The 25,215-nt window shown below is 51.3% G+C and overlaps 8 protein-coding genes across 8 annotated transcripts; 5 read left to right on the top strand and 3 right to left on the bottom strand.

Moving 5' to 3' along the window:
• Window positions 1-100: 100 nt before the first annotated feature.
• Window positions 101-927, bottom strand: POSPLADRAFT_1056759 (hypothetical protein; the record flags this gene model as incomplete). The annotated part of the gene is made up of 3 exons (XM_024480830.1): window positions 101-536; window positions 587-681; window positions 730-927. The coding sequence occupies 3 exons, from the start codon at window positions 925-927 to the stop codon at window positions 101-103; spliced, it is 729 nt and encodes a 242-aa protein (XP_024338965.1).
• Window positions 928-1,320: 393 nt separating this feature from the next.
• Window positions 1,321-9,012, top strand: POSPLADRAFT_1142505 (hypothetical protein; the record flags this gene model as incomplete). Its single annotated transcript, XM_024485437.1, has 33 exons — window positions 1,321-1,509; window positions 1,559-1,783; window positions 1,832-2,491; window positions 2,545-2,773; window positions 2,829-2,987; window positions 3,038-3,396; window positions 3,448-3,535; window positions 3,584-3,696; window positions 3,747-4,074; window positions 4,127-4,272; window positions 4,333-4,633; window positions 4,677-4,936; window positions 5,020-5,231; window positions 5,282-5,416; window positions 5,475-5,597; window positions 5,624-5,796; window positions 5,850-6,019; window positions 6,080-6,126; window positions 6,180-6,335; window positions 6,372-6,462; window positions 6,519-6,591; window positions 6,639-6,702; window positions 6,769-6,952; window positions 7,002-7,036; window positions 7,090-7,176; window positions 7,232-7,358; window positions 7,421-7,544; window positions 7,601-7,660; window positions 7,718-7,858; window positions 7,923-8,092; window positions 8,145-8,495; window positions 8,549-8,889; window positions 8,952-9,012. The coding sequence occupies 33 exons, from the start codon at window positions 1,321-1,323 to the stop codon at window positions 9,010-9,012; spliced, it is 5,982 nt and encodes a 1,993-aa protein (XP_024338964.1).
• Window positions 9,013-9,404: 392 nt separating this feature from the next.
• On the top strand, window positions 9,405-10,194 carry POSPLADRAFT_1039961 (hypothetical protein). Its single transcript, XM_024477634.1, has 4 exons — window positions 9,405-9,504; window positions 9,577-9,674; window positions 9,745-9,882; window positions 9,948-10,194. The coding sequence occupies exons 1-4, from the start codon at window positions 9,492-9,494 to the stop codon at window positions 10,077-10,079; spliced, it is 381 nt and encodes a 126-aa protein (XP_024338963.1). The 5' UTR covers window positions 9,405-9,491; the 3' UTR covers window positions 10,080-10,194.
• A 631-nt stretch (window positions 10,195-10,825) lies between these two features.
• Window positions 10,826-11,582, top strand: POSPLADRAFT_1056756 (hypothetical protein; the record flags this gene model as incomplete). The annotated part of the gene is made up of 2 exons (XM_024480829.1): window positions 10,826-11,316; window positions 11,375-11,582. 2 exons carry the CDS (start codon window positions 10,826-10,828, stop codon window positions 11,580-11,582), a joined length of 699 nt encoding a protein of 232 aa, XP_024338962.1.
• A 1,011-nt stretch (window positions 11,583-12,593) lies between these two features.
• POSPLADRAFT_1033853 (hypothetical protein) lies at window positions 12,594-13,186 on the top strand (the record flags this gene model as incomplete). Its single annotated transcript, XM_024476964.1, has 5 exons — window positions 12,594-12,640; window positions 12,697-12,734; window positions 12,794-12,960; window positions 12,987-13,011; window positions 13,143-13,186. 5 exons carry the CDS (start codon window positions 12,594-12,596, stop codon window positions 13,184-13,186), a joined length of 321 nt encoding a protein of 106 aa, XP_024338961.1.
• A 1,710-nt stretch (window positions 13,187-14,896) lies between these two features.
• POSPLADRAFT_1143766 (hypothetical protein) lies at window positions 14,897-18,959 on the bottom strand (the record flags this gene model as incomplete). Its single annotated transcript, XM_024485608.1, has 12 exons — window positions 14,897-15,015; window positions 15,076-15,242; window positions 15,292-15,347; window positions 15,552-15,616; window positions 15,678-15,855; window positions 15,904-16,051; window positions 16,199-16,385; window positions 16,697-17,009; window positions 17,272-17,294; window positions 17,524-17,581; window positions 17,829-18,004; window positions 18,437-18,959. 12 exons carry the CDS (start codon window positions 18,957-18,959, stop codon window positions 14,897-14,899), a joined length of 2,013 nt encoding a protein of 670 aa, XP_024338960.1.
• Window positions 18,960-19,727: 768 nt separating this feature from the next.
• Window positions 19,728-21,834, bottom strand: POSPLADRAFT_1046575 (hypothetical protein; the record flags this gene model as incomplete). The annotated part of the gene is made up of 13 exons (XM_024479072.1): window positions 19,728-19,863; window positions 19,999-20,085; window positions 20,208-20,296; window positions 20,466-20,497; window positions 20,724-20,810; window positions 20,918-20,919; window positions 20,984-21,087; window positions 21,141-21,244; window positions 21,285-21,346; window positions 21,406-21,407; window positions 21,466-21,632; window positions 21,691-21,713; window positions 21,791-21,834. The coding sequence occupies 13 exons, from the start codon at window positions 21,832-21,834 to the stop codon at window positions 19,728-19,730; spliced, it is 939 nt and encodes a 312-aa protein (XP_024338959.1).
• Window positions 21,835-23,594: 1,760 nt separating this feature from the next.
• Window positions 23,595-24,905, top strand: POSPLADRAFT_1056753 (hypothetical protein; the record flags this gene model as incomplete). The annotated part of the gene is made up of 6 exons (XM_024480828.1): window positions 23,595-23,643; window positions 23,699-23,803; window positions 23,867-24,103; window positions 24,155-24,240; window positions 24,301-24,511; window positions 24,592-24,905. 6 exons carry the CDS (start codon window positions 23,595-23,597, stop codon window positions 24,903-24,905), a joined length of 1,002 nt encoding a protein of 333 aa, XP_024338958.1.
• Between the last annotated feature and the right edge of the window lie 310 nt (window positions 24,906-25,215).

Genomic DNA, 25,215 nt, shown 5'->3' with positions numbered 1-25,215 from the left:
AGTGCCTAGTCTATGGATACATCTCTATAACATAACCAGATTTCACATCACGCGTGGTCCAGCCCTGCGTGGCATACAAAAAAATCCTCCTTCATCAAAGTCATAGCGCCAGCGTGAGTCCGATGAGTACCGGCCAGAGGACGAAGACTAGACGGAACTTGACACGTTCGAGGTCCACCGACGTTCGCATCCATGAGCCACCGCCCGCACCAGTCTTCGCTTTGTTCATATAAGGGTTTCCCGTGCCGGTACTGGCGGCAGAGGCAGTATTAACAGAAGTACTGGAAACGCGGGTCATTGATGGCGTTGAGGACACAGCCGAGCTCGAGCTTGTGTATAGCTGTGAGTACATTGTTGGTAGGGAGTATGTGGCGGTAGTTGCGGATGGCGTAGCGTAGCTTGTGCCGATAGATGCCTCTGAGTCTGCCACAGCATTCTCCGACCCCTGGTAGCGAGGCGTGTCGTCCATTGCCGTGACGGTGAAGTCGGCCGTATAGATTGTGAGCGGAGGGTCTTCGCAGGTGAAGCGCATGTGACTGTAACGCCTCGTTGGCCTGTCACTGCTCAAGGACGGTGTAAAACATACTAGTCTGAGCCATTAGGTCCCCAAGTCGGGGAGATCCATACTTTGTGGGATCTGCTGGTCGGTTCGACGTTGTCCGCCAAAGTGGCAACGAAGATCTGTAGTCTAATGAAGGTTTGCCATCCAACTGATGTGAGAATACTCACGTCGCCTGAGCGATATAGGTCAATGCGCATTGGGCCCATTTCTTTAAGAGATGGTGCGGTATTATCGTTGATCCAGTTTACAGACGACAAGCGGCCAGAACTCAGAACAGTGTTCGCAATCGGCCTAGTCCCATAGAGTCCCGCACGAGCTAGTGTAGTGAATAGAAGCGTGGAGAAAAGCAAAGACATGCCCAGCATCTTGACGAAAATGAGAATGAGACAGGCCAAGGGCTACGGAGTGTGAGGTCTTTGATTCTGTTGCCTGTACCAGCAGAGAGCTCAGCCGCATGCAGCTATAAAAAAGAGTCGTCAGTCAATGAATCCCGGCCTGCAGAGACACTTGTCGTCTTTGTCGTACGTCGAGGACAAGTTGTGAGGCGACGTTCCCTGTTCAACTTTCCAGGCGCGCGTTACACGTGACCGTGATCCTCTACCGCGTTCCACCGAGCGCTTATTGAACGCCGCTGCTGCGACATCCTGGGTGACACTACCACTACCTAAAGACCGCACGTCGTGGCGTGTCTATCATATCTACGAATGGATTAGAGAAGCTCATGGTCAAAGAAGCATACCAAAAAACCAAAATCTGTTATGTTTCGCACTCTACTCACGCCTCTGAGTGCGCGTTTTGCGCTGTCTCCGTCTTCTCCTCTTCCAGAAGAGCACACTCAGCAAGATGACTTTGCACCGGAAGACTTCGCTCGCGACGTTCTGATTGACCTGATGCGGGGATTTGTCGACAAACTCAAGTTCGCCGAGACCATGCAAGCAAAATCAGACGTGAGTATTGTGCTATACTTTACTCGATATAATATTCATGTTACACTAGGCCCTTACAGAGATCCACAAAGTTATGCTTGAAGATGCGCAGACTAAAGATGTGTTCCGGGAGATGGACGGCTTTCTGATCGTCATGAGTGTTCTGTCCACCATGCAGGCAATAACCGGCAATGACCCCCAGAGCAAGGTCGATGTGCTGGAAGCGGTCCGCCTAACGTTCGTGGTCTTATCGGAAGCTCTCTACCAGCATGCAGCCAATACAGCATATTTCAAGGTGCGCATCCTGCTAAAAATCCACAACGTGGTGTTGACAATGGCCTAGCGGTCAGTGGGTTACGAGTCGCTGTCTCAGGCTGTCGTGGGCCTCGTCTCCGACCGCAGTACAGTAAGGCCAACGCTCGGATTCCTTGTGTCTCTTGCGTTACATAGGTTTGCGATGTCTGGTCTCTTCGAGTTCGCCCCGGATGTGGATTACTCCCAGCTGGACCAGCGGATTCGAGACTTCGAACCAGCGTTTGGGACAATTCAGATACCCGAAGCACTCATCGTGTTGTTCAACTTTGTTACACCGGCATCACATGATGACGCTGTACTGCGATACAGCATCCTCAAGCTATTCGAGCGTCTCTCGTTCCATGACCACAGGAGCCAATGCGTTCTAAGCAGCTTGAACTTGGCTGAGCCGCTCTTCAAGCAGTATTGCGTCTGGAAGGACGACGGCTCGGTTGTCAAGCAGGAACGGCAACTCATCCAGAAGCTGCTGCGGAGGCTCGTCGAGGTGGGGACCAGCACGGCGGAGGCGAGGCTCATGTTCCAGCAAGTCATTCGTGCCGATCAGACGCTGGATGGGGATGTGCTCGAAACCTTGCGCTCCGGAATGAAGGTCAGATGGCCAGAACACTTCTCGCTGGAGCCAATGTCGGCTCTGCAGATGTCGTTTGATGAAATGAAGGGGCTGCCTCCTTCTGGCTTCACATTCATGGTGAAATATTTGTTGGTTACAGCTGAACTATGGCACTCAATCGTTGATAATAGATTTGGCTATGGGTGGAAAGGTTTCCCAAGGACACAGCATATCCCATCTTTTCGTGTCACTTGAATGGCTACACCCTCGTTTCATTGAAGCTTTGTCCGAATGGTCACCTGGAGCTACACAGTGCAGCGGCTCGTGATCCGACTCCGTTGAAGGCGTCTGTGCCCCGGACCAGATGGACACACGTTACATTTGTCCATCACCCTCATCGTTCGGCCAATCCAACCATTCGTGAGTGGGCACATGAGATCAACTTTTGTCATCTGACATCGAACATATTGGCCAGGGATTTTCACTGATGGTGCCGTTACCGATGCTCTGAACTGGGCTTATCCCAAGGCAGAAGCAAATCGCCATTCTGGGTTGTTCGTGATCGGCGACAGCTCCAGCGATGTACCGTTGAGCTGGTGTGTCGCGTCGGCCTGTCTCGTCGCATCGCCTCTCGGTACGAGACGTAATGTCCTCCACCGCAGTGTTGGACTGATGCGCTCATAGCTGACAGCTTACCCCGTTTTATCCACCACCTGGGGCCTCGTTACACGGCTCATTTCCAGACTGCTGAACTAGCTAAGTTCCTCACCTATGAAGCATCGACGGCGTTGCACATCTACATGGACGGGGCGGCTCAGCAATCCGTAGCAAGGGCCGACGTTACTCAGTTGCAGGCTGCCATCAAGAACGGTATCGGAATCAACCAAGCGTCCGTCGTCTTTGCGCTGACGCCGTCCCATACAAAGGCCGGGCTGCAAATCGTTGAGGGCGACGTCTTCGTGATGAATCACGGCTCTCTGGATTCGGCCATGTGGCGGATCGGAGGGGCGGCAGTTGCGCTAAAACTAGTACAATTGGCCAGTGTGAGTGCCATCATTGGTCATACATCATGCATAATTGACAGATTGTCGCAGACTGCACACGAAGTTTCACGAGCTCTGGGTATCATTTCGGATGGGTTACGGAACAGCTGGGAGAATTCTGAGGATATGGAACGCCTTCGTAGGTGGCTCCACCAATATGACTTGCACGATGTTGATACCCTTCCAGGCGGGTATGACGTCCTAGCAGCCCTGCTACGTAGCAAGAGCCATTTGATCAATATGACTGGCTTCGAAACGCTTTTCGAGTTTTTGGGGCTTAATTTCCGCTCGCCTGAGTACGTCTCTCAGGCATTCTCACTTCCGTCATGCTGTTCAACATCACCAGTCAGTCCACTATAGTAAACACTGTGGCATATCGCGCTATAGCACTCGACTTCCAGCTGTGGTCTTCCACGAAAGAAGATATCCAGCGTCTCCACTTGGCTCATTTCCGAACCCTTTTGCAGACAAGCAAATACAAGCGCTTCAACACCAGGCAGCGGATCGCCAAGATGACCGTTGTCCGCAAGCTGCTGTTCGTGCTGCAGACATCTTTGTACCAGTTTGAGGTGCTACCCGCGCTCATTGAAGCCATAAAGGTAGTGGCACAAGCACATTTCTCCGCCGATGATGCAATCAAGCCTATTGTATCGTATCTCGCAGCCAATCTCCACGAAGGTACTGTTGTACTACATGTAACGCAGAACGTCTTCTGACCAGGGTGACTTAGCTGTCTCTGATGTACCTTCACCACGCTCTGTGATCTCACGGATTGACTACCACTCTGCGCAAATTAAAGCGGAGCACATCTTTTCTATGCTGGTGTCGATCCTCGGATCTCCCCCTGCGTTTGCGAAGTTTTCGAGCACCCTTCCCGTTGCCCGCATCTGTCTCTTGCTGCTCGGTGAGCGACCGTCACCCGCGACCGCCGCGCAGGTCCTCCATCTTATCGGGATCAGTCTCAATGCTTCGATGACGTTTAGTCGAAAATTTGAGCTCGTCAGTGGATGGAACGTACTGAAGGTTGTGATTCCCCACGCATGGGATCGCGTCGTGCAAATGGCCGCGTTTGACGTGCTATTTGGGCGATCAGACGAACGGACGGATCGTTCTTTCGTCGTGACTTGCTCGCACATACTGCCTGCCATCTTCGCGTCCCTCAAGTTGGTTTTGGAGAAGGTCGGAAGCGCTGCTGTATCTGGGGCAGATGAAGCACATGGTGCGTTAGTTGATTTTTGTTTCGGCTTCGACTTCACGTAATTACTTCAATCTACTCAAAGATGTCAATGATACCCAAGACACAGCGGAAGGCCTATTGGAAGAATTGATGGAGTCACATTCGGCCAGCCCAACTTTCCGTCAAGCATTCAAATCTCAAGCGACTACACAAGCCTTCATAGATGCGTATAGATCATTTGTCGTTTCGATATCCATGGCGGCGAACTTGTCACCGGGCATCATTCGAATACTCGAGAAATTATCTCATGTTGGACTGAGCATCGCCCTTGACAATGCGGTATCAAGCGCTCAGAAGCAAGAGGTATTCTGGACATTTGCATTATTGGAAGACACTTCATAGCTGACTGTGATATGCAGATCATGGATATCCTCCAGTCCGCCGAGACAGCCCTCAACCCCCTCCCGTCTCAGGAAACTGCCATCGACGCAGCAGCCCTTCTGGGCGCAAAGTCAAGAAGACGGCGGATAGCGTCTGTGAGACTCAGCGTTCAACTTGGAGAGACAACTGTTAAGAGATCTATCGCACGTATCAATGAGTGGCGCAAGACTGTCATTGCTACTGAGCGGAAGAGACTTAGGAAAACGGTTCTCGATCTGTACGTGCGACAAACTGTTCTACCTATGAGAATGTACTAACAATTGCTAGGCGAGAGCACCATCGCCAAATAAGCAGCTTGACAGACTGGGCGACCCGCTTGATAATTGAACGGGGTCTATGGGCTGATGTCATTCAGGATCGCCGCTGGCAGCTGGATGAAACAGAAGGCCCTTACCGAGTGAGGTCAGCATCACTAGCCGCGTTCGAGTCCGACCTCGCTTGCTAAAAACGGTGATCTCAGGAAGAAACTTGAACCTGCTTACGAAGAGCCAGTGAGCAGTAAGGTAGAGGCACAGTCACATGCCGGAGAATGGCAGATGGCCGAGTCGGATGGGCAATCAGTCCTGCACCTCGAAGTTCCTTGGTCAGAATCGATGGATGCGGGGGAAGGTCGGTTGCGGTGAATCTTAGCGAGGAACTGTCGCCTGACTTTCGGTCAGAGAATCAACTCCAGGAGGAGATCGTTGATGACAAGCACCGCCGGGTCCGACATGAGCTCGAACCCGGTGACGTTATCGAGGCGGCCAGCACTGTAGCTCGAATATCAGGCATCGACTCTTCTCGTGAGTTTCTTCCCGTCAATACAGTCGCGATCAATAGCCTCATTACATCCTAGCCGGTCTTCTCATATTCGGGAAGACCCATCTTTACATGCTGGATGGGCTTGTTCAGAATGAAGATGAAGAAGTAATAGATGCTCATGAGGCTCCCAAGAAGCTCTTCTTTGTTCCTGGAAGCATCGTTGAGTTGAATGGCCCTCAAAGAGCCCAGCGCTGGTTCGTGATTGTATTGAAAGACTGTCTCAATTATTCGCACTGTTGATGAACCAAACTTAGGAATCTGGAGCAAGTGGTCAGTTACAGCGATCGCTCCTTTCTGTTCCGCGACGTCGCGTAAGGCTTGCTCGTATCACCCTATCTCTACTACTCAGAACTGGTCTTTTTAGGCTTGAGATATACTTCAAGGATAGTAGATCTCTCTTGGTGGTATTCTTGCACAAACGTCAGCGTCAGGAGGTCACAGATCGCTTGTCTCCTATCGTGAACCGGCTCCTCTATGAAGCGCCGCCACCCTCGCCGGCAATGCTCAAGTCGCCTCTTCTGTCTCCGATGATGGGGAGGCTGAGCGGCAAGCTTAGTGCTTCTCTGAGTGCGAAGGTCCTTACTGGGCTCCGTCTGGACGAATTGTCCACGGCTCAACGAAAATGGCAAACGAGAGAAATCTCCAATGTTTGTGTTTCTCCCTTGTGATGATGATAGGCTACCTAACACAGGCTCTATCGTAGTTCACATATCTCAGCATTTTAAACCAGATCTCCGGTCGTACCCCTAGCGACGCTACACAATACCCTGTCTTCCGTATGCGTTTTGATCTTTTTGTCTTGCTATGTCCTGATCTCCCATAGCCTGGGTCATAAGCGATTATACTTCTGCTACACTGAATCTGCGTTCGACAGATACTTATCGCGAGTAAGTGCGCAAGCTTGATTCTCTGTGACGATGGACTGAGACAGGTTATTTTGCTTCACGGTTCAGTCTCACTCGTCCCATGGGTGCACTGACCCCAGTTCGTGAAGAAGCTGCTCGAGCTCGGTATGCTGCGCTTCAGAGCGTTGGCGAGAAACCTTTCCACTATGGCACGCACTTCAGCTCGTCGATGATCGTCTGTCATTTCCTGATTAGGTTGGAGCCGTTCAGTCATATGTTCAAGACGTTGCAGGTGAGTCCTCTTAGTCACAAACCGCCCTTGTCTCATGTGCCGCCTGCAGGGAGGCGACTGGGATCTACCAGACAGGCTATTTAGGTGCGTCTCCAATGTTCTGGTACATCGCTCTGACCTAATGAAGCGTGTCCCAGTGACGTTCGGCGAGCATATGAGAGTGCCTCACAGGATGTTCGTGGAGACGTCCGGGAACTAATACCGGAATTTTACGCTTTGCCGGAGTATGTCTGCTATTTCCTAGCTGCCGTCGCCTTCTTACTTGACATCTGGGATTAGATTCTTGGAAAATTTGGCCCGTATAGATTTCGGCGTGCAACAAAACACTGGCGAGCGGATCGACGATGTCAAGCTGCCACCTTGGGCCAAGCAGGATCCGTTGTTGTTCGTTGTTCTGAACCGTGCGGTGCGTGCGCAGGGTCTTCAAAGCTCTTAATTACTGCTCCTGATACACCGGCCATCCTTCAGGCACTGGAGAGCGACCATGTCAGCGAACATTTACCTCAGTGGATTGACCTCATATGGGGATGCAAGCAACGAGATCCAGATTCTGAGAACGTCTACCATCCACTAAGTTATGAGGGCTCCATCGGTGCGGCTCCATGAAGTGTTAGGAGCAAAATGACACTTATGTTGTCTGCACTGTAGATCTCGATGCCATTACGGATGATTTGGAGCGTGAGGCAACAGTAGGAATTATTCACAACTGTACGTCAGTCCTATCGCCATCTTGAGTGAGGCGTATTAAGTGACGTTGTATTGCAGTTGGCCAGACTCCACGCAAGCTCTTTCATTCGCCTCACCCCGAGAGAATGATGCACGGGAATTCATCATTGTCTATTGGTACACTGTACGGTGTGGCCGAAGACTACCACTTACTGTCGCAAAGTGCAAAGGTAGCCAAAGGTCAGTAGTCCAAATAACATGCTCGATATTCGGTCTCGTGGACTAAATCACGTCAAATGTTAAGATCTTGGTCCTGGTCGTTTCGTGCGCGAGCTTATATACGATCACATCGGCCAACGGATCATCCCTTGCTCGAGTGGCATGCTCTGTGTCCCCTCGCATCCCCATGAGCAGATTCAGTGGGATCACCGAGGAGGCGCCGTAGGCGATCTCAAAATCCTTGTCGATCAAAGGGTCAGCTGTCCGTTCCCTATACGGCACAGGGTGTCACTGATGCCTGCCACAGATTGTGCAAGTCGTGGAAGCTACTGCATGTTCCTGCGCCGCGTTTGCGGATGCGAACACCCTCATCACTGGCTCCAACGACCATGCAGTCCGCTTGTGGAAGCTTCAGCGGGGGTCAGGGCACTTACATCGACAGGCGCCTCTAAGTGCGACGTTGACCCACATCATGCGCTCTCACACAGAGGAGGTGCTGTGTGTGACTGCTTCAAGGGCGTGGTCCATTGTTGTCAGTGGATCGAAGGATGGTAGCGTGGTCTTCTGGGACCTCAATCGGGGCACGTACGTACGGTCGATCTGGCACGGCCCCGGGGACGATACGGATGTCTTCCTTGCCGCTGTAAACGAGAGTACTGTGAGTTTCATCATCACTGTCGGACGCGGCGGAATCCTCATTTCTTGGTATAGGGCTATGTGGCGACGTGTTCGAGACAAAGACTTTGCCTTCACACCGTCAACGGACGACTCATCGCGTCTCTGGACCTACTTTCGTCAGCGATGCATGATTCGTACCCGGCAATCACTTCCGTGGCTTTCCTCGAGCGAGACTACGCACGCGTTGGTGTGCTAGCAACAGGTAGCCCCGACGGTACCATCGCGTTGAGGACGTGGAACGCCGACAAAACGCCGGAGAACGAGAAAGCTCAATGGGAGTTTGTTACTTTGAAGACGTTGAAGGTGAAGGGGCCTGATGGGCAGGTACAGCCTAAGGGCTACAATCCGTGCGTGACGGCACTCAAATTCGTTGGGTACGTCAGGTTCCACATCGCACCTCTATCGCAACCTTGCTAATCTCAACGTTAACTTACAGCGAATGTCTGTATCACGGCGAGGATACCGGACGCGTCTTCTCTTGGGATCTTCCAGATTAACGATCTGCTGGTTTCTCTCTCATTTGTTCTGCATGATCCTTGTCACTGCTCTGCATGTATTTATGTATCGGATTTGGTGTACAGCACAATGGATAGACTGCACGGCTGTTTGGGCATTCGTACGTAATGGTTAATACCCCGAGGAAGCATTCCATACTTCGGCGACAAGCGATATTTCGTCATTGACAACGGCGCCCCATCGACTCCACTGCGAAGTCGAACAACCAAAGCTCCGACATTACCGCGAGTATGTTTCCAGCGAGGTATCCTTGCGCAGATAGCAGCTGTGAGATATGTTGCGGGAGCGACTCAGGATGGTCACTAACCCCCTCACTATCTCATGGCGATCTCCGGCGGCGACTGCGTCAAGCCAACTGCTCTGCTGCCCTTACCACCCGACCACCATCTACGTCCTCGTCTCCCTTCTCTACTCGTTTCCCGTTTCCCGATCATTTCTGACTTGTATCTCTTGATTAACGATGTCTTGGCAAGGTGAATATTACCCTTCAACCATCTAATGAAATCGCACTCAATCCCGGCGGTCCACGCTGGCGCGCTGAACAGCGTACGTTGACAACAACCTCGTTGGAAGCGGCAAGGTATCCAAGGCTGCTATCATCGGTCTAGCTGGAGGTGTATGGGCATCGTCTGCGGGATACACTGTACGTTCTTGCAGGTGATGTCTGGTGGTAGTATGGCTTAATCGCCAATCATCCATTGCGTCGTGCACAGCTCTCAGCACAAGAGCAGAAGGATATCGTCGCTGCCTTTGCCAACCCTGCTCAGGCCCAGGCCTCAGGCGTTCGCCTTGCTGGTCAGAAGTTCTTCGTACTTCAGGCAAATGACCGTAGCATATATGGCAAGAAGCAGGTGTGTTCTCCCGATCAGATAGAGGTTCTATTCCGCGTTCGATATGCTGATCGCATGACTCTCAGGCGGATGGGTGTGTGCTCGTGAAGACCAAGCAGGCTGTCTTGGTGACGGAGTACGTCGCTCCTCTCCAGGCGCCTGAGTCAACGCCTATCGTCGAGAACCTCGCCGACTACCTCATCGGTGTTGGATATTAGCCTTGGCGACTGCGGGTAATGGCTGCGACGTGTAGTTATTGCTGCTAAGGCGGATGAAGAAGACCTCGCAATTGTATTTGAATATCACTGCAACACGATCCCTCTGCATTCAGCATTTCAGATGACATGTTGTGCCTCAACAATGCTCGTGGAGGTACAACTTACTGTGCCAGTCACTCCACTCAAAGACGTCGCTCGTCAATTCTGGTACGTGCTCGGTGCTTTACCAGCTTCCGCCCGCTCGTCCAATGGTATTGTACTTGAGCAGCCATTGAAATTTGGCTGCCACTCTGGCCAATCACAAGCGCTAACTAAAGCCCACCGCCCAGTCGGCAGCCGCACACGTGCGCGCAATGTTCAACGCGCGTGCCACACGAGACGGACCGTTCATAATTATTCACAAACACTATATCGCAGAGATCATTACAAGGCGGCATCTGGTCCGATTTGATCATCGCTTGCACGACTACAAGGCGCATCTGACAATAGAAGCAGAAAAGTGCAGTGGCAGGCCGGCGCCATTGTGCCGGGGAACAAGGCGAGTTCATTTTAAGTGCCTTTGGTACGCTTTGGCCAACAGCCACGCTTAATATCCGTGTCACCTGCGCCGAAGACGAACGCCACATCGTGGCTGTTCAAGTGCGTGAGATATCCCTATAAAAGTACCGTCCTCCACCCTCTATCTTCCGTACTACATATTCCTACCTCGATTTCAGCTTCACCTACAGTACGACGATCAAGTCAACATGGTACTGACTTCAAAGCACGCCGTCGTCGGAGACGAAGATCACCGCCCGCGGGGAACTATCACAATCAGGTTTGGTGACGGAATGAACTACAATTTCACGTCAACACATCATCCCAATATGATACCGACGGACATCTACATGACCGATGTAATCGATCAAGTCGACCCTTGCCGTCATCCGCTCTACGGCCACAAGGGAAGAAAGCGCGTTTATATCGGGTGGCACCACAAGAAGCAGGGATGGCATACTCTGGAGGGCTATATCGCAGTCAAGTGGGTCGCGGCGTGGAAAGATATACCAACACAAACGCAGGACATACTGAAGCTCCAGGCGGAGCGCGATAATTACGCTCGGCTGAAGCGCTTGCAAGGAAGGGTGATACCGTGGCTTCTAGACTACATCACTGGGGTTTTCGGGGACGTCATGGTTGCTTGCATGATCCTCGAACGGTGTGGCTCTGAACTACCAAGGGATCTAGCTCAACGAAAGTAGGTGTGGCTCTGAACATTAGAGTTCACCTACTGATGCTCCTTTATCTTTTACCAGGGAACGCAAGAGGGATATTACCGAGCGGTTTCACGCATCGGGCTGGCTGCATGGTAGCATCGGTATTAGCGACGAAAATTTCACGGCGATAGATAGACAAGACGGCGATCCCCTGAATCCGGTACGCCTGGTAAGCCTTGCCTTAGCGAGAAGGATAGATGGTGATGATACTTCGCGCGACGAAGAGCTGTCAAGGGCGTCACAATGACAGAGTACTCTAATTGAGCTTTACTAAATCTTGTAATAAAATAGCGCAATCCGATTCTTGCACAACTGGAGCGATCTTGGACGGTCTTGACTTGATGCATGATGTTAGACTTCTGTGTGAGAGGACGCATAGCCCCATTGTGCGCACTCCACAGCTCTCATTTGTGTCTGTCGGATTGGCGGAATACTTTCAGCCGATTAGCTTTGTGATGAAACTCTTGAGGTTCACCAGCGTACTTCACCGCTGCTCGCCCGTGCCGACTTCAACATTCTACCACTAAATCTAGTCGGACGACCGAGTTATTGCTGACCGCCTTTCATTTGAGTTCATAACACATATGGTGCGGGCTATCTCCTATCTGTGAGCGCCGTATTCTGATGCATGTTAGACCAGCGATGGCTCACACAAGACTATGGCGCAATCGGCGGTTATGCGGTGCCATCGAGAGACAGTGACCACCGAATTACCAATGATATTGTTCCACGGGTGGCTTATCACCTCCATTTTGAAGGCTCTTGAACCTGACGTCCGAGGACAGTTTTACACGTGTATCCTTCGTGGCAGTGCACTTGGATACTCTCGGTAACGGCCTGGACGTCGTGGCGACAGAGGCGGAGAGCGTGTCGCCCGCAATGCTGTGCTACACAATTGACAATGGCTAACTAGAGCATTGATAGTGCCTCGTTCTTTGTGAGTAGTGTGTGAATTTGACGCAGAATGTGGTCTGCACGCGCCAGAACTGTCGTGGGTGGTTACGGTGTTGTCGTTGTGCTTGTGTGTAGAACGTTGACGTATCGACTGTCCAATCACATCCAGGGAGGATGACCATTTCTGAGTGAGTTTCATCCACCCCCTCTGTTCGCTGAAGCCATTTCGCTGGTTATAGATAATCATCTTCTCAATGTGGCAGTGAAAGTGCTGATTTCGGTCATCAAGGACTTCATATAAGTACACCGCCGCGTTCATTTGCGCCGAACCTCCACTCGCAGTCATTCAGGCGAAGTCTTCGTGATGTTGCACAAGACCATTGGAGCATCCCTGCAAGACCCGCGGCGGATGTCAGTGGTTTCTATTCATTCATGCCCGTTCCCCTCACACATTGTTCTATTCACAGAATCATAGTGGACTACTGCTTGATGGCATTTGTGACGGGTCAGTACACGTGGATCGGACTGCGGCTGATTATAACATCTTCTACTGCGAACAAATAGCCCTTCCCATCTACGAATGCATAACGTCATTCGCGCGAGAAGTCGAAATCATGTGGAGTAATGGATTTCGACCCAAGTCTACTATCGTCTTCTATCTCAATCGATTCGCCATGCTGAACATGGCTGTCATGAATTTGTTGGGGACTCTGAAGTGGCACGCGAAGGCTGTAAGCTTTTTTTCCCTTGTATGCAGCCACGAGGAAACATGTTTACTGACTGTCAGTCAAGGGGTACGACCATCTGCAACATCATTATAGGGGAGTGTACTCATCGTCTCCCTTCGTCAGCGACGAAGCTTCAAACATCGGTGTTCTCGTGTCTGCATTAATACTGTATGGAATTCTAGCAGGTAGAACATTGTTCATCTGTAATTCTGCTATGGGCGGCGACTAAGTCGACATTAATAGTGACCACAGCACAACGGGTCTACGCACTAAGCAACGGCAAACGGAGCAAATGGTGCCTAGGCATAGTTGTGCTCTTGTTGGCTCTGGTACCGTTTTGTACCAACATGGTAATGTGGTTCAGATCTGGGCTGTTTCAGCACTGTACTGATCATGCTGTCGATAGTACGCCTAATGTTAATACTTCACCCCTCAAGTTTGACATCTTCATACACAGACATTGCCAGGATCAGTATGAAGGCGATACCGAGGGAATCATAATGGGTTGAGTACGCATGATACATGAACACGAGCATCGACTCATATACTTATTTTACAGGTACTGTAATCATTGTTATACTTTGGCCGGTAAGACAAGTAGCTAATCGCGCATACCGCCCAGTCGTAACCCTCGCAGGACGTGTATGCGTCGTGACCGCCGAATGTGTAGCTGTCCTCATAGTCGCTTGGAAGACCCACAATATTGGCACACAAACTCGAAGGCTGCGCTCGGGGCCTCTCCTGACGAGCATATTATTTAGATATGGTAAGCCTAGAAAACTTGGCTCATACTATGTATATGCTCACTGTGCTGGATTCGTGGCACAGAGATTATGTACTTCCTGTACGTAAAACCTGGCTTTAAGCCGCTCATGCCCTGACCTAGAATGCGTAGAATGCTCACTCTGCTAAATGTCATCGATATCGTCGTGATTGCCGTTACAGTGGGTATCATAGTTACATCGACCACCTGCCGCTACTGACAGCATGATCTTCCAGGCTAACTGCATAATTATATATTTCACACTATCGTGCGTCACCGTCAAGTCTTCGTAAGCATGACATTGATGTAGCAATAGCATGTCGTCTATCCTCGTTTCAAGATTTATGCTAGATCTCAGGGAGGCATCTCAGTGTAAAATTTCCTTGTGCGCTTCTGGAACTGCGTCCTCTCTTGATCCCAGCCCCAAGTACTCCGTGCAGGAAGCCAGTTTGGTAATTGGGCGAGGCAACGAGGATCTATGTACGTTCTCTCCCCTTGATGATTGAACAGTCTTACAACATCCAGTCTAGCCATTATACTAGAGAAAGACGATGGTCTTTCAGGAGGGGTCGAACTTCAGATAGAATGCCCCAACTTAAGGGATGAAACATATGTGTAATATCGACAGAGAGTTGTCTAGATGTAAAGTTCTGCTTGCGACTTGTTTACCATGGCGCTTCACGCGTCGATCCTCTAGTACCGTCGTGCGGGCCTGGACTTGCACTGTGAATGGCATCGCAGATGGATGGGACCGATTGACCGACGATCGCTGATCACAGTATCTATTACCGGTAGTGAGTCGATGTCTTGCTATCTGGAGGTGCCAGTGCCGTACCTACAACTCGTAGACTCTTACGGCCCCTCGAGACTTTGAAAATTCCAATTATCATTTGTGACATATTGTCTTCATAGCCAGTGTTGCAATTTGCACCGTCACATGTGTCGCTGCGGCTGTTGGTGTGCAATTGCACAAAGGCCTAACAAGCATGCGCAATTTATCACTATCTTAGTACGAAGCACCGAGGTAGTTCTCTCCTGAGATACGATGCCCCGAAGTAGCAAGCGAGGTATAACTAGTGTTACAAATATACCCGAGACCACTGTACTAACATCTACTTAGTAATTGAGTAATTGAAAGCATTGAGCATACGCCATGTGGTTGAACGCAGAGCCCTTTCATAATGTCCTAATCCTTCTATCGGCCGGTTCAATGTCTATGATTTCTGCTTCATCGTCTACGACTTCTTGGATGTGTCCGTTCTCCATCAAAATTCCATCATCCTCAATGATTCCGCCTGTAGAGCGCCGGTAATCAGGAGTGGTGCTTTCACACTATATTACAACGTGGGTCGTACCTTCGCTGCAGCTTTGACTGGCGAAGATGAGAGCTGGTGTCTGTGTGTCTGATTGCAATATGTCTGCAGACATGACGGTCACCGTCCTATCCGATTCGCCATACGGGGAAGAGTGCATGGCTTCGTGAATATTGAGTAGGAATCGGGAAACCAGGATGGACGACATTCTGTAAAGGCAGTCAGAAATGTCGAGTGGCCTGTAAGCGGTACACGCACGGCAATATAAACTGAATCAAAGCACCGTTGTCCTGTCCCGTCAGCGTAGATGAGAACTATGCATAACCTGGGTAGAAGATCCCTACCGCAACAGTTAGGACAAAAATGTCGCTCAGATTCAGAACAAACAGCAGCCTAGAGGATCATATGAGACCTTTTTGGATTATGGTTCGAGGGACTAGGTCTCCTCACAAAAAGTACATCACACCTGTGGAAGAGATCATGAGCAAGCTAGCACGCCGAGTAACGCTCAGACGTACCGTCTCGGAGTAGTAACGCGACGAGCGAAGGTTTCCTGTCGAGTCTGAAAGACCGACTAGCATGTCTATATGTGCTACGAAGTGTGACAGCGACAACTATAAGCTCGCTCAATATCACACATATACGTGTAATAATCGTTGCTAGATAGTAAACACGAGTCAGGTCAATGCTGGTGCGGGAGAATATAACGATACCGTTATTGGAATTCCCTAGTACCAAATGATTCGGAACAAGGGCCATGCAATAGGGGATGACCAATGTGGGGATAGGTCGTGCAAGATAATATACCCCGATCACGTTGCACTGTCAATCCGTTCAGGATGTATGCAGAAACTCAATGTCGTCACTGACTGTATTAGTGATGAACGGAACCAGCCCAAGAAGTAGGGTAGGCAGCGATAAATACCAGTTGTGCACACTCAGAGCATGTACACGAAGGGCTGAAACAACTGTCCTCCGTGTGAACGTATCCTGCAGAGAATAGCTATGATCGACCGACCTGCGAGCACCACAAATAGCATCAGCTGAGACACGGTAAGCACGAATTGACCGATTTCGCAGCTAGAGTGTCAGGATAAATCATGCACCGCACGAAGCGCAGATAATTCAGCCATACCTCTTTGCAAATGTCAGTGAATAGGGACACCAACGTTGAAAATAGCTCACCTTATGCGTGGCGAATGGTACTACCTGTAAAACATTGCCGACAGCCATGAGAAGCATCACGAAGCGATTGAGGCTGAACAACGCTCTTGAGGCGCGCCCACACTCGTTACCCCATATGTGTTCGACTTCTTGGCTGATTGTAAGGACGTATTCGTGCAAAGGGAGGGCTGTTGGCACGGACCACAGGCAATTAGTGTGTTGTCACCTAGATGTGCGAAGAAATTTACTTACCACTAAGTGAGATGATGTATTGCTTTCTGACCAGACTGTGCGGGGTTTAGCATGGAGCTTCAGTATAAGGTAGTTCACTAACTACGCCATCGTCACGTAAGGAAGAAATCCCGCATAAGCGGAATCGGCCATGGCCCGTGTAGATTTGTCAACGTCTCGTGGTCGAGGTAGTAGAAAGAGGGAACGAGGAGAAGAGGAGAAGGAATGTAAGGATTTGTCTTAGTCGGCTCCCTTTATTACTATGGACCACACTTGATAGAAATTCGGAAGCCAAGCCACAATTTGATAGAACGCGCCTCTAGAATTTGCAAACAGTATTGCCTCGCAGCTCGCAAGCTGAGGAGGTTACCGCATGGCTGTAGCACGGATTCGTATAACAACCAGACCACTATCGTGCGGATGTAATGGAGATGTTCTCGGAGCGGAGGCCATGCCGACTGGCTGACCGTGAAATGTGGTGCGCGTGATTGTGGAGCAGGTAGGACCGCAAGAAGCTCAAACGAATACTGGTAAGCTATCCCAGCCCGCCGGAGGTCGCGGTAGGATAGAGCGACATGTATCTAGCCGCAGACATGACACGGCAAGCAGCTGCTTTCGGACGACTTAACATCATGGGCAAGACACCGTTGATTGTGACAGGCGCTTGCAAGTTACACTCGAGATACGCTCGAGATTCTTGCACTGGTTCATGTTGCGCGGTAGTCTTGCTTAGATCCACGGCCACCGGGTGGTCCCCAGCAAATTTAAAGAAGAGCAGAAGTACTGATTGAGGCCGGTGAGCCTGAGAGGACTGCGCACAGGCTGCATCAAAAGAAGACGAACCCTCGAGCCGGTCGACGAGGCCGCTATTGCTGCGGATATCCTAGAGATCATATGTACGCCACGGACATAGCATGAAATCTCCGAGACACATACATTCTGCGAGCGTCGACCAGTCGAATAAGATATACTCAATTTCATGCTCACCGTTCGTCGTTCGGTGCCGACATAGCCAATCAGAGCCAGTCAAGCTAGGTCAAGCTCGGCATCTGCCGGCTCCGGCCAACCAGCGCCTACACAAGACCTGCGGACAACCATACTTACCATTTGCAGTGATCAGAAGACGAGGCGACCCAACATGATGCACAAGCGACTTCCAAAATTCATTACAAAGGATATACAGCCGTAAATCACGGCATACATTCCAAACATTCGTATCCGGCTGACAGGAGTCAACTTCAGCATTACTGAGACCATCCCGCAGTGGTGCGCGAAATGCATTCCACCGGCATCGTTTCGTGCAGATTCGTAATACCCCATATACCCACTCACTAGCCGCTCTGCATGACCATCCACTAGATAGTCGCCGTGCTCGCAAGACGCCTCGCGTCACCTCACACCTGCTGTGCCTCTGCCTGCTCCGGCACTTTCTCCTTCTCTTGCACCTCCGGTTGTGCGGCATATCCGTTCGTACCAGCGATCAACGACGCTGCGGAACGCGCATACGCGTATGACAGGGCGGCAGACGTCGCAGCAAAGAGGAACGCGATCCACGGCAGGACGGTGCCGGCGCGCACTACGAAAAAGACACGGTCAGTGATCACTCGTATTTACAACGTCCGCATGGCAGATGGGAAGGGATTTTGCTGACTGGAGATGCATACGTGCGCTCAGCCTATGACAGTTAGTCTGCTGAGGGCGCGCAACGCGAGGAGGCTGAAGCCACCAGTCATCACGCGATACCTCGGACCGTGGCGTGATATCATGTTGGGGCGCTACGAATCAGGCTAACCGCATATATGCGCGCAGGGAACTTCGGACAGCTCCATGCGAAGGTACGCATAAAGTTCTTGTACTTATGGAAACATGCGTTGCTTGCTTTGCATGGGAACAGTTTGAAGGACGGCCCAGCGGTCGCGCTTCTGTCTTCCCAAATTTCCCTGCATAGTACGTGCCCGCATGCTCGCAGCGCAGGCGAAGTCCCCAATAACAACAACCGAAGACTCACAGTAGCCGAGTTTATGGTATACCGGGGTTACGCCGAGCTCTGCTTCGGTGCCCTGGACAAGGTTCGGGGGAAGCTGGACACCGCCGATGTACGCGGTCACTTTGGCCTGGCGGTTAGCGACGAAGTCCGTGAAGGGCACGAGCGTGGCGAACAGCCAAAGGGTCAGGAAGGTGAGGACGTGCGCGCCCGTTAGCGGCACGGTGCGCAGGTGGCGGCCAATGTCGGCGCTGGAGCTCGCGGCACTCACACGCCAGCGGAAGCGGGCGAGAAGCGCATGCACGAGAGTGAAGAATGACGTGAGCGCGATGAGGCCGCAGACGACGGTAATGACCACTCCAGAGGAGAAGACGTCGTGCGTGTCGATGTTAACGGTCGCACCCAGGCCGCTAGCGGCGCGTCGCACGGCGGACTTGGAGGAGTTGGACTTGGCGAGCGCGTTGATGCCAGTGGCCATCCCCACGATGCCGAAGGCGAAGGAGAGCACGAGGGATACGAGACGGGCGTGCGCGAGCGTTGCGGACATCGTTGGCAAGGGCTCCAGGTGTACGTGGGTGAAGGTTGTACGAGACCGTGGAGGGGGGCGGTCAGCGAGCGGAGCTGGCGGTGGGTGGCTTATATGCACTAGCCCCAGCGTGACCTCGCTGACGCAGAGGCGCGTATGCGAAAGAAACGGCGGTCAAGACAAGCGTCCGCGTCCTCGTCCATGTGATGCGCGCCGCTCCTCTCCTGATTCGCTGCCTGCTCAATAGGATCCGCGCCCCTCCAACGGCCGCCTCTTATAGCTACCCGAAGCAGTTAACCTCCCACCAGAAGACCGACGCCACATGCCCGTGCGCGTCTGGGGAGCAGGAGCACCTGCTCATCGTACACATGACCTCGCATCCACTTTCCCGATGCGGAAGGAGGGCTACTCTATGTGGCGGAAGATCGACCGTCTGCGGATGCAAGCGAGACGTGCTTGACGTGATGGAGATGAGGGGATTCCTTGACTTGGTTAGCCTTCTCGGGGCGGCGTTGCATGATACTTGATTACCCGACCGGGGCAAGTTCGGCGCCGTGCCTTGAAATTCGTCACACCAATTGAGTAAGGCATCTTGAATGTGCATCGCGAGTCCGTCATAATATCTCTATGAACCGTTCCGAGTATGTATAGATACTTTGATGGGAGGGGGCCTCATACATACTAAACAGTCTTCAATCAACTTTGTCAATTCCCTGGCTGTCCGTGCGCTGCACTGAAAATCACACCTTGATGTGCTCAAATGGCGCATCACATTCACACCTGCGAGATCTAGCGATTCCGGAGCGTGACCACGCCACCACATAGGACAGCTGATCCTTGTATGATGTCTACCGAGCAATGACACTGATTCACATTATCTTCCTCCTGCGAGAGTGATCGCCCGGCCTGTCTATTCGTGATGGTTCTGTGATCATCCTGTTCGTCAAACTAGATATGTGCAGCGTACAGCTATGGCGAATTTGCAGAAAAGACGACACAAGAAAACCGTGAGTCTACTCCACACCGCATACGCATATCCTCCTGCTGTTCGGAGTATTACCTCGCCTCCATGCGAATTTCCTCTTCGCCCTCAAGCGGCGCATTCTGTACGCGTCGATCCTCCCATTCATGTACGTCCGCTGACGTGCTGGAATCAGACCAGCAGATGCAGACACTGGTCTTCGCGTCTCAAAAATCTCACAACAGCCGCACAGGTACATCGTCCACTGCATCCAACACGATATCAAAGGTATTCACCCGGTGACCTACTAGATCCCAGCGCACAGAGCTCGGATATTGCACTGTCTCGAATTGAGTATGATGCCGCCAGGGATGGCACACGAGCGGAAGATGGCGATCTGCAACAAGCAAGTGATGTAGCGTGCAATTTGCCTTGCGAGTCTAAGCGCCAGATGGAGTGTGCAGCTTCATGGATGTTGAACAGAAGCCGGGAGATCAACATAGTCGACAGCCTAAGGGAAGTATGCATATTGGTATAATAGATGGCAACAGGTATAACATGCTTACGGTAAGGCCAAATCCATAACAGCGCCATTGCCCTGTATCACCCAGATATATGAGATATTTGTGCGGGACACGACGGAAGCATGAAAATTCCTACGGTCATGCTATATACAAACATATCCATGATGTTCATGATGCCAAGAAGTCTGAAGAGTGTCAATATATTAGCCAAAGTGAACTAAAATGATCTTACAGAAAATACATAATCCCTGCCAGAATGGCATTGAGTTATTTTTCGATACACATTTGGAGGGTACTGACCATCCCGGAGTAATAGCTCAGCAAGCAAAGGCTTCCTTTCCAGGCTGATTGCACGGTTTGCACCGTTGTATGTTCCGCGGTATGTCACTATCACGACAATGGCATTGCACATCAATACACAGAGACGAGTTGGGATCACGACTAGTTGGACATCATGAGCGAGAAGTAGTTGGACCTGCAGGACTATTGCGTACCTCTGTGAAGCAGAAACAGTAGTATTGTCATTAGCAGTCGGAAGTAGAGTTTATAATCTTGCATACTTGACAACTGTGGATTGAGTGAATGGCTCAATGAGCTGGCATCCAGATATCGTTTTCGCAATGGTGACTGGTGGGAGATAGATCACCCCATGGGCACTGAAGTACTGCAAAGATATCAAGTTCACATAGGTTTGTTAATGTTTGATTAGTGCTTTACCAAGTGGACAACAAACGACTCCATTCCCAGAACCAATGTTAGTACCGACAAGTACCAATTTTGATGACTGAGAGCATGGACGCGGAGTGCGGAGACAATTAAACCTGATTTGAGAAACATATTACACAGAGCGACATGACATACCTGACAAGATAACATATGTCATCAGTCCAGCGGCCAGATATGCCAGCTCTGATCCTTTACAGCTACGGAGTCATTAGGAAAGTCTCAGGAACCGTGTCACTGGAATGTCATTCAATCGTACCTCTGATGGTACAGTGAGTCAGCAGTCGACGCCTGTGATATCGAAGAGGCTGGAGTGTACCTCTTGTGTTGTCCACGGAACTACAGACGTCAAACTGGACGCAGCCAAGAGGAGCATCACCAGTCGGTTGAGATAGAATAGAATGATCGACCAGAGCCTTAGTTCGTTACCCCAAATGAATTGGATTTCTCTGCGAATGGTCAGCACATAATCATACACGAGAAGGGCTATATGCGTGCACAGAATGAGTAAATACTACTGGCATCTATGTGGGGGACTACTCACCGGTAAGTGAGATGTAGTAGTAGCTGTATGACTGGCTGAAGTCCTGATTTAGTTCGCCATTGATGGAAGACGGCAAACACTGAACACCACTCTGACTCACGATTGTTGAATGTTTGAAATGATCACTGACTCGGGATTAGACATGTGGTACGAAGTAGTCTTGACGTTTGGACAGAAAATGACGAGTTCGAGTTACGTAGGCTGTTCAGGAGAGGACTGTCTCTGTGTTTCGTAGCGGTCGAGGGTATAAGTAATACAGCACGCCGGTGTTCATGGCCGCTTATGATATATTTGACAAAATATCAGGGATTCCTGTATACAGGCTGTACCGGGGTGTCTGGCACCGGGGTTAGAACCCATGATCAGACACCTTCGTAGTACATTCAGGCAGCATGGTCTGTGACGTCGCAATTCGCGAATGGAACAAGATTATCTGTACCCCTACCATCCCCGTTGTCGGTTTCCTCAGCCGCTTTTCAAGCTGCAAGCTTGGTGTTCTACTTCACATTATCGTCCTGCTGTCAAAGCATTACTCGATGTATTATCAAATTTCGCTATACTCACTAATGCAGAAAGTGAAAACAAATTTCCGTGTACTGCTCAACAGTGTTACTAGTTGGGGAACTTCGTTGATCAGTTCCGATCCCTCACTGAATTGCGGAGTTTCCACCGGGTATGATGTCTTCACCTGGGATAAATCTATCTCGTCAATCTGTAAACACCAAATGAATTGAATCACTACCAGATTCCAGGACCGTGACCAAACATGACGTGCCATCTGATACCGGAAGAGATGCCGACCGGCGAATGGGTTTTGGTACACCGACTTTGCTAGGAGGGTGTTACCTTCTCAGCCTCATGTGTAGTCAAGGCAGTTACGAACGATATCCAGAAAGCATGCCACTCCTGTCTGTTTTCGCAGTAATTCGGACCACACGCGAGGGCTTCTGAGTGTAGCTTGCCAGCTCTGTCATCGCGCTGGGTGAGCATCCGTTCTGCAAAGTATGTAACAGGGTGAGGACTTAGACGCGCTTAATGACAGATGCTTGATGAACACTCGGCGAGCGAAATGGAAGCGGTGCGAGGCGCCGTGAGATAGTCTACTTTGTCTTCGGACGCGCTTAGATACCCGTGTATTCTGAGCCGCAGCTCTACCTAGCTCTACTCCCACACAATATACAGGCACATTGCTGACTATATTGCAGGGCAATATCACGATGGCGTGACTCATTTCCGAGAGAGGAGGTTACCATCCTAGCTTTGCGCAGGTGTGCTCTGAGATACTTACATGCGTAAACGGAGGCACATCCAGCGCTGGACGCAAGCGGGTGCCAGAGGGCCCAGTTTCTGGACGAGTTGCTCGAGGAGACTCGACGCGTACGCATCACCGCTCTGCATACCCGCCATTAGAGGTCAAGGACTCGAGCTTAGCCAAGATGAATGCTAGGCTCAGGGCATCGAGTGCGGGTCAATACTACCAGATCACGCTCGATCTGTAGATGTAACGACTTGTTTAAAGTCAATCGACAGGACTCCGAGCAGACTCACCGTACAATAATGCCGTATCACTATGAACCCCTGAAACAACGAGCTCACGCATGTCAACTGAATTCTGTCGGCAATTCTTGTCATGAATTAGTCCTCTTGCTAGCGACATTGCAACAGCGCCGCCCTGTGCGGCACAGTCAGTCCGACTCGGATCTGAGATCTTCACGCGCCCTGTTGACGCTCATCCTCGCGCATCATCGGCCGATCGTTCTCGTTGTCCGCTGTTTCGTGTGTCATGGCTTTCGCTCCCGTCATGAGTCTGCTGGTTTGTCCATGTTTTCAACTCGTTGAAGGAGACATATAAAAGCGTCGATAGAAACAGGCCGAAATTGCAGACTTCCTTGATTTACGGCGAGATGGCGACATTCGCGAAGACAACGTTTGACGCGGCGCGGTATGCAGCAGGTGTGCACCAGATCCTCGCATTCAATTAGCTAACGACACTGACATACGCGTTCAGCGCGTCCGACATACCCTCTGCAACTCTACAACTTCCTCTTCGACTTCCATGGCCGCTCGCCGCGCGCACGATGGGACACTGCGCTGGATCTCGGCTGTGGTACAGGTACGTATGGATATTCACTGTTTGAACCTGCTGTATGCAGAATCTGATTCCGCGCATACACAGGTCAGGCGACATTTGCGCTCACACCCTACAAACGTATCATCGGCGCGGATCCTTCCCCTCGCATGATCGCACAGGCCTCCGCCCTCCTCGCCGACCCTGGAGCCTCTAACGCGGCTCTTCCGCCCGATGTGGATGTCGCGATTGTGCACGCAATGAAGGACCGCGTTAGCTTCGTGCAGAGCAAAGCGGAGGAGCTCGGATGGCTGGAAGACGGCAGTGTCGACATGGTTGTCGCAGGTATGTACCGCATCGGTGTTACGTGTTAGCCGGAGCCTGACGTATACATAGCCCAAGCCGCGCATTGGTTTGACTGGACGCGCCTCTGGCCTGAGGTGGCCCGCATTGTGCGCCCCGGTGGGAGTCTCGCTATTTGGGTGTGTCCTCTCTTTCGTCATCACGTCTTGCATTGATTCTAACCTCCTCACTATCCGTAGGGCTACTCAGAGTTCCGCCTAGCAAATCATCCGTCCTGCACACCACTCATTCACGCGTACGCACAGGGTTCTGACCCACGTACGAGTCTCGGGCCGCACTGGGAACGCCCTGGGCGCACGATCGTCGACGATCACCTGCAGCCCATCCCCGACCCGCGCGACGTTTGTGAAACAGGAACCTGGGAGACCTGCGAGCGTATTTACTTTGTCGGTGCGTGTCCATTGAGATTTACTCCTAGCGCCTAGTCTGCGCACGATGGTGCGTCGTTGCTCATGCTTACTGTACTGCAGGCGCACACTATCCACACCTCCCGAATCCGCGCCCAGTACTACTGCGCAAGCGCACGACGTGGGGCGGGGTGCTCTCATATCTGCGCACGTTCTCGGCGCTGCATGCGTTTCACGAGCAGTTCCCAGAGGACAAGGTGGACCCGCGCGGAGACATCGCGGTGCGCTTCTGGGAGCAGTTGCGCGCACAGGTTGCAGAGGACAAGCGCGCGCTAGGGAAGACGGGGAGAGCGGATGACGGTGATATGGAGGGGGTGGACGAGGAAATTGAGATTGAGTGGCCGATGGCTGTAGTCCTTGCGCAGAGGGCTTTGTGACCAAGCTGCATTGATCTAGTGCCATTTTCAAGATCTTCAACAGTATGTTCAACTTTCTTGTGTAGGCGTACTGGTTGATAGAGAGCTCGTTGTATTCAACCACAACGTGCCGGTCAAGAAGGCCAATGTTTGCATGCCACATTTTCCCTACGAGCGTCAGTAGGTGGTTCAGTGTGGTCTGCGGGTAGCTTGAGCCGCGTTCATGATGCCTGTCCAGCACTGTGGCCTCGCATGGCTCATCTACCTCTCTATTTCATAGAACGTATGTCGCTGGCACAACTTAGATCAACACATCGAATAGGAATGGCCT

The sequence above is a fragment of the Postia placenta genome (assembly GCF_002117355.1).
Source record: "Postia placenta MAD-698-R-SB12 unplaced genomic scaffold POSPLAscaffold_7, whole genome shotgun sequence".
NCBI lineage: Eukaryota > Fungi > Basidiomycota > Agaricomycetes > Polyporales > Adustoporiaceae > Rhodonia > Rhodonia placenta.
This window is presented reverse-complemented; position numbering and strand designations above follow the sequence as displayed.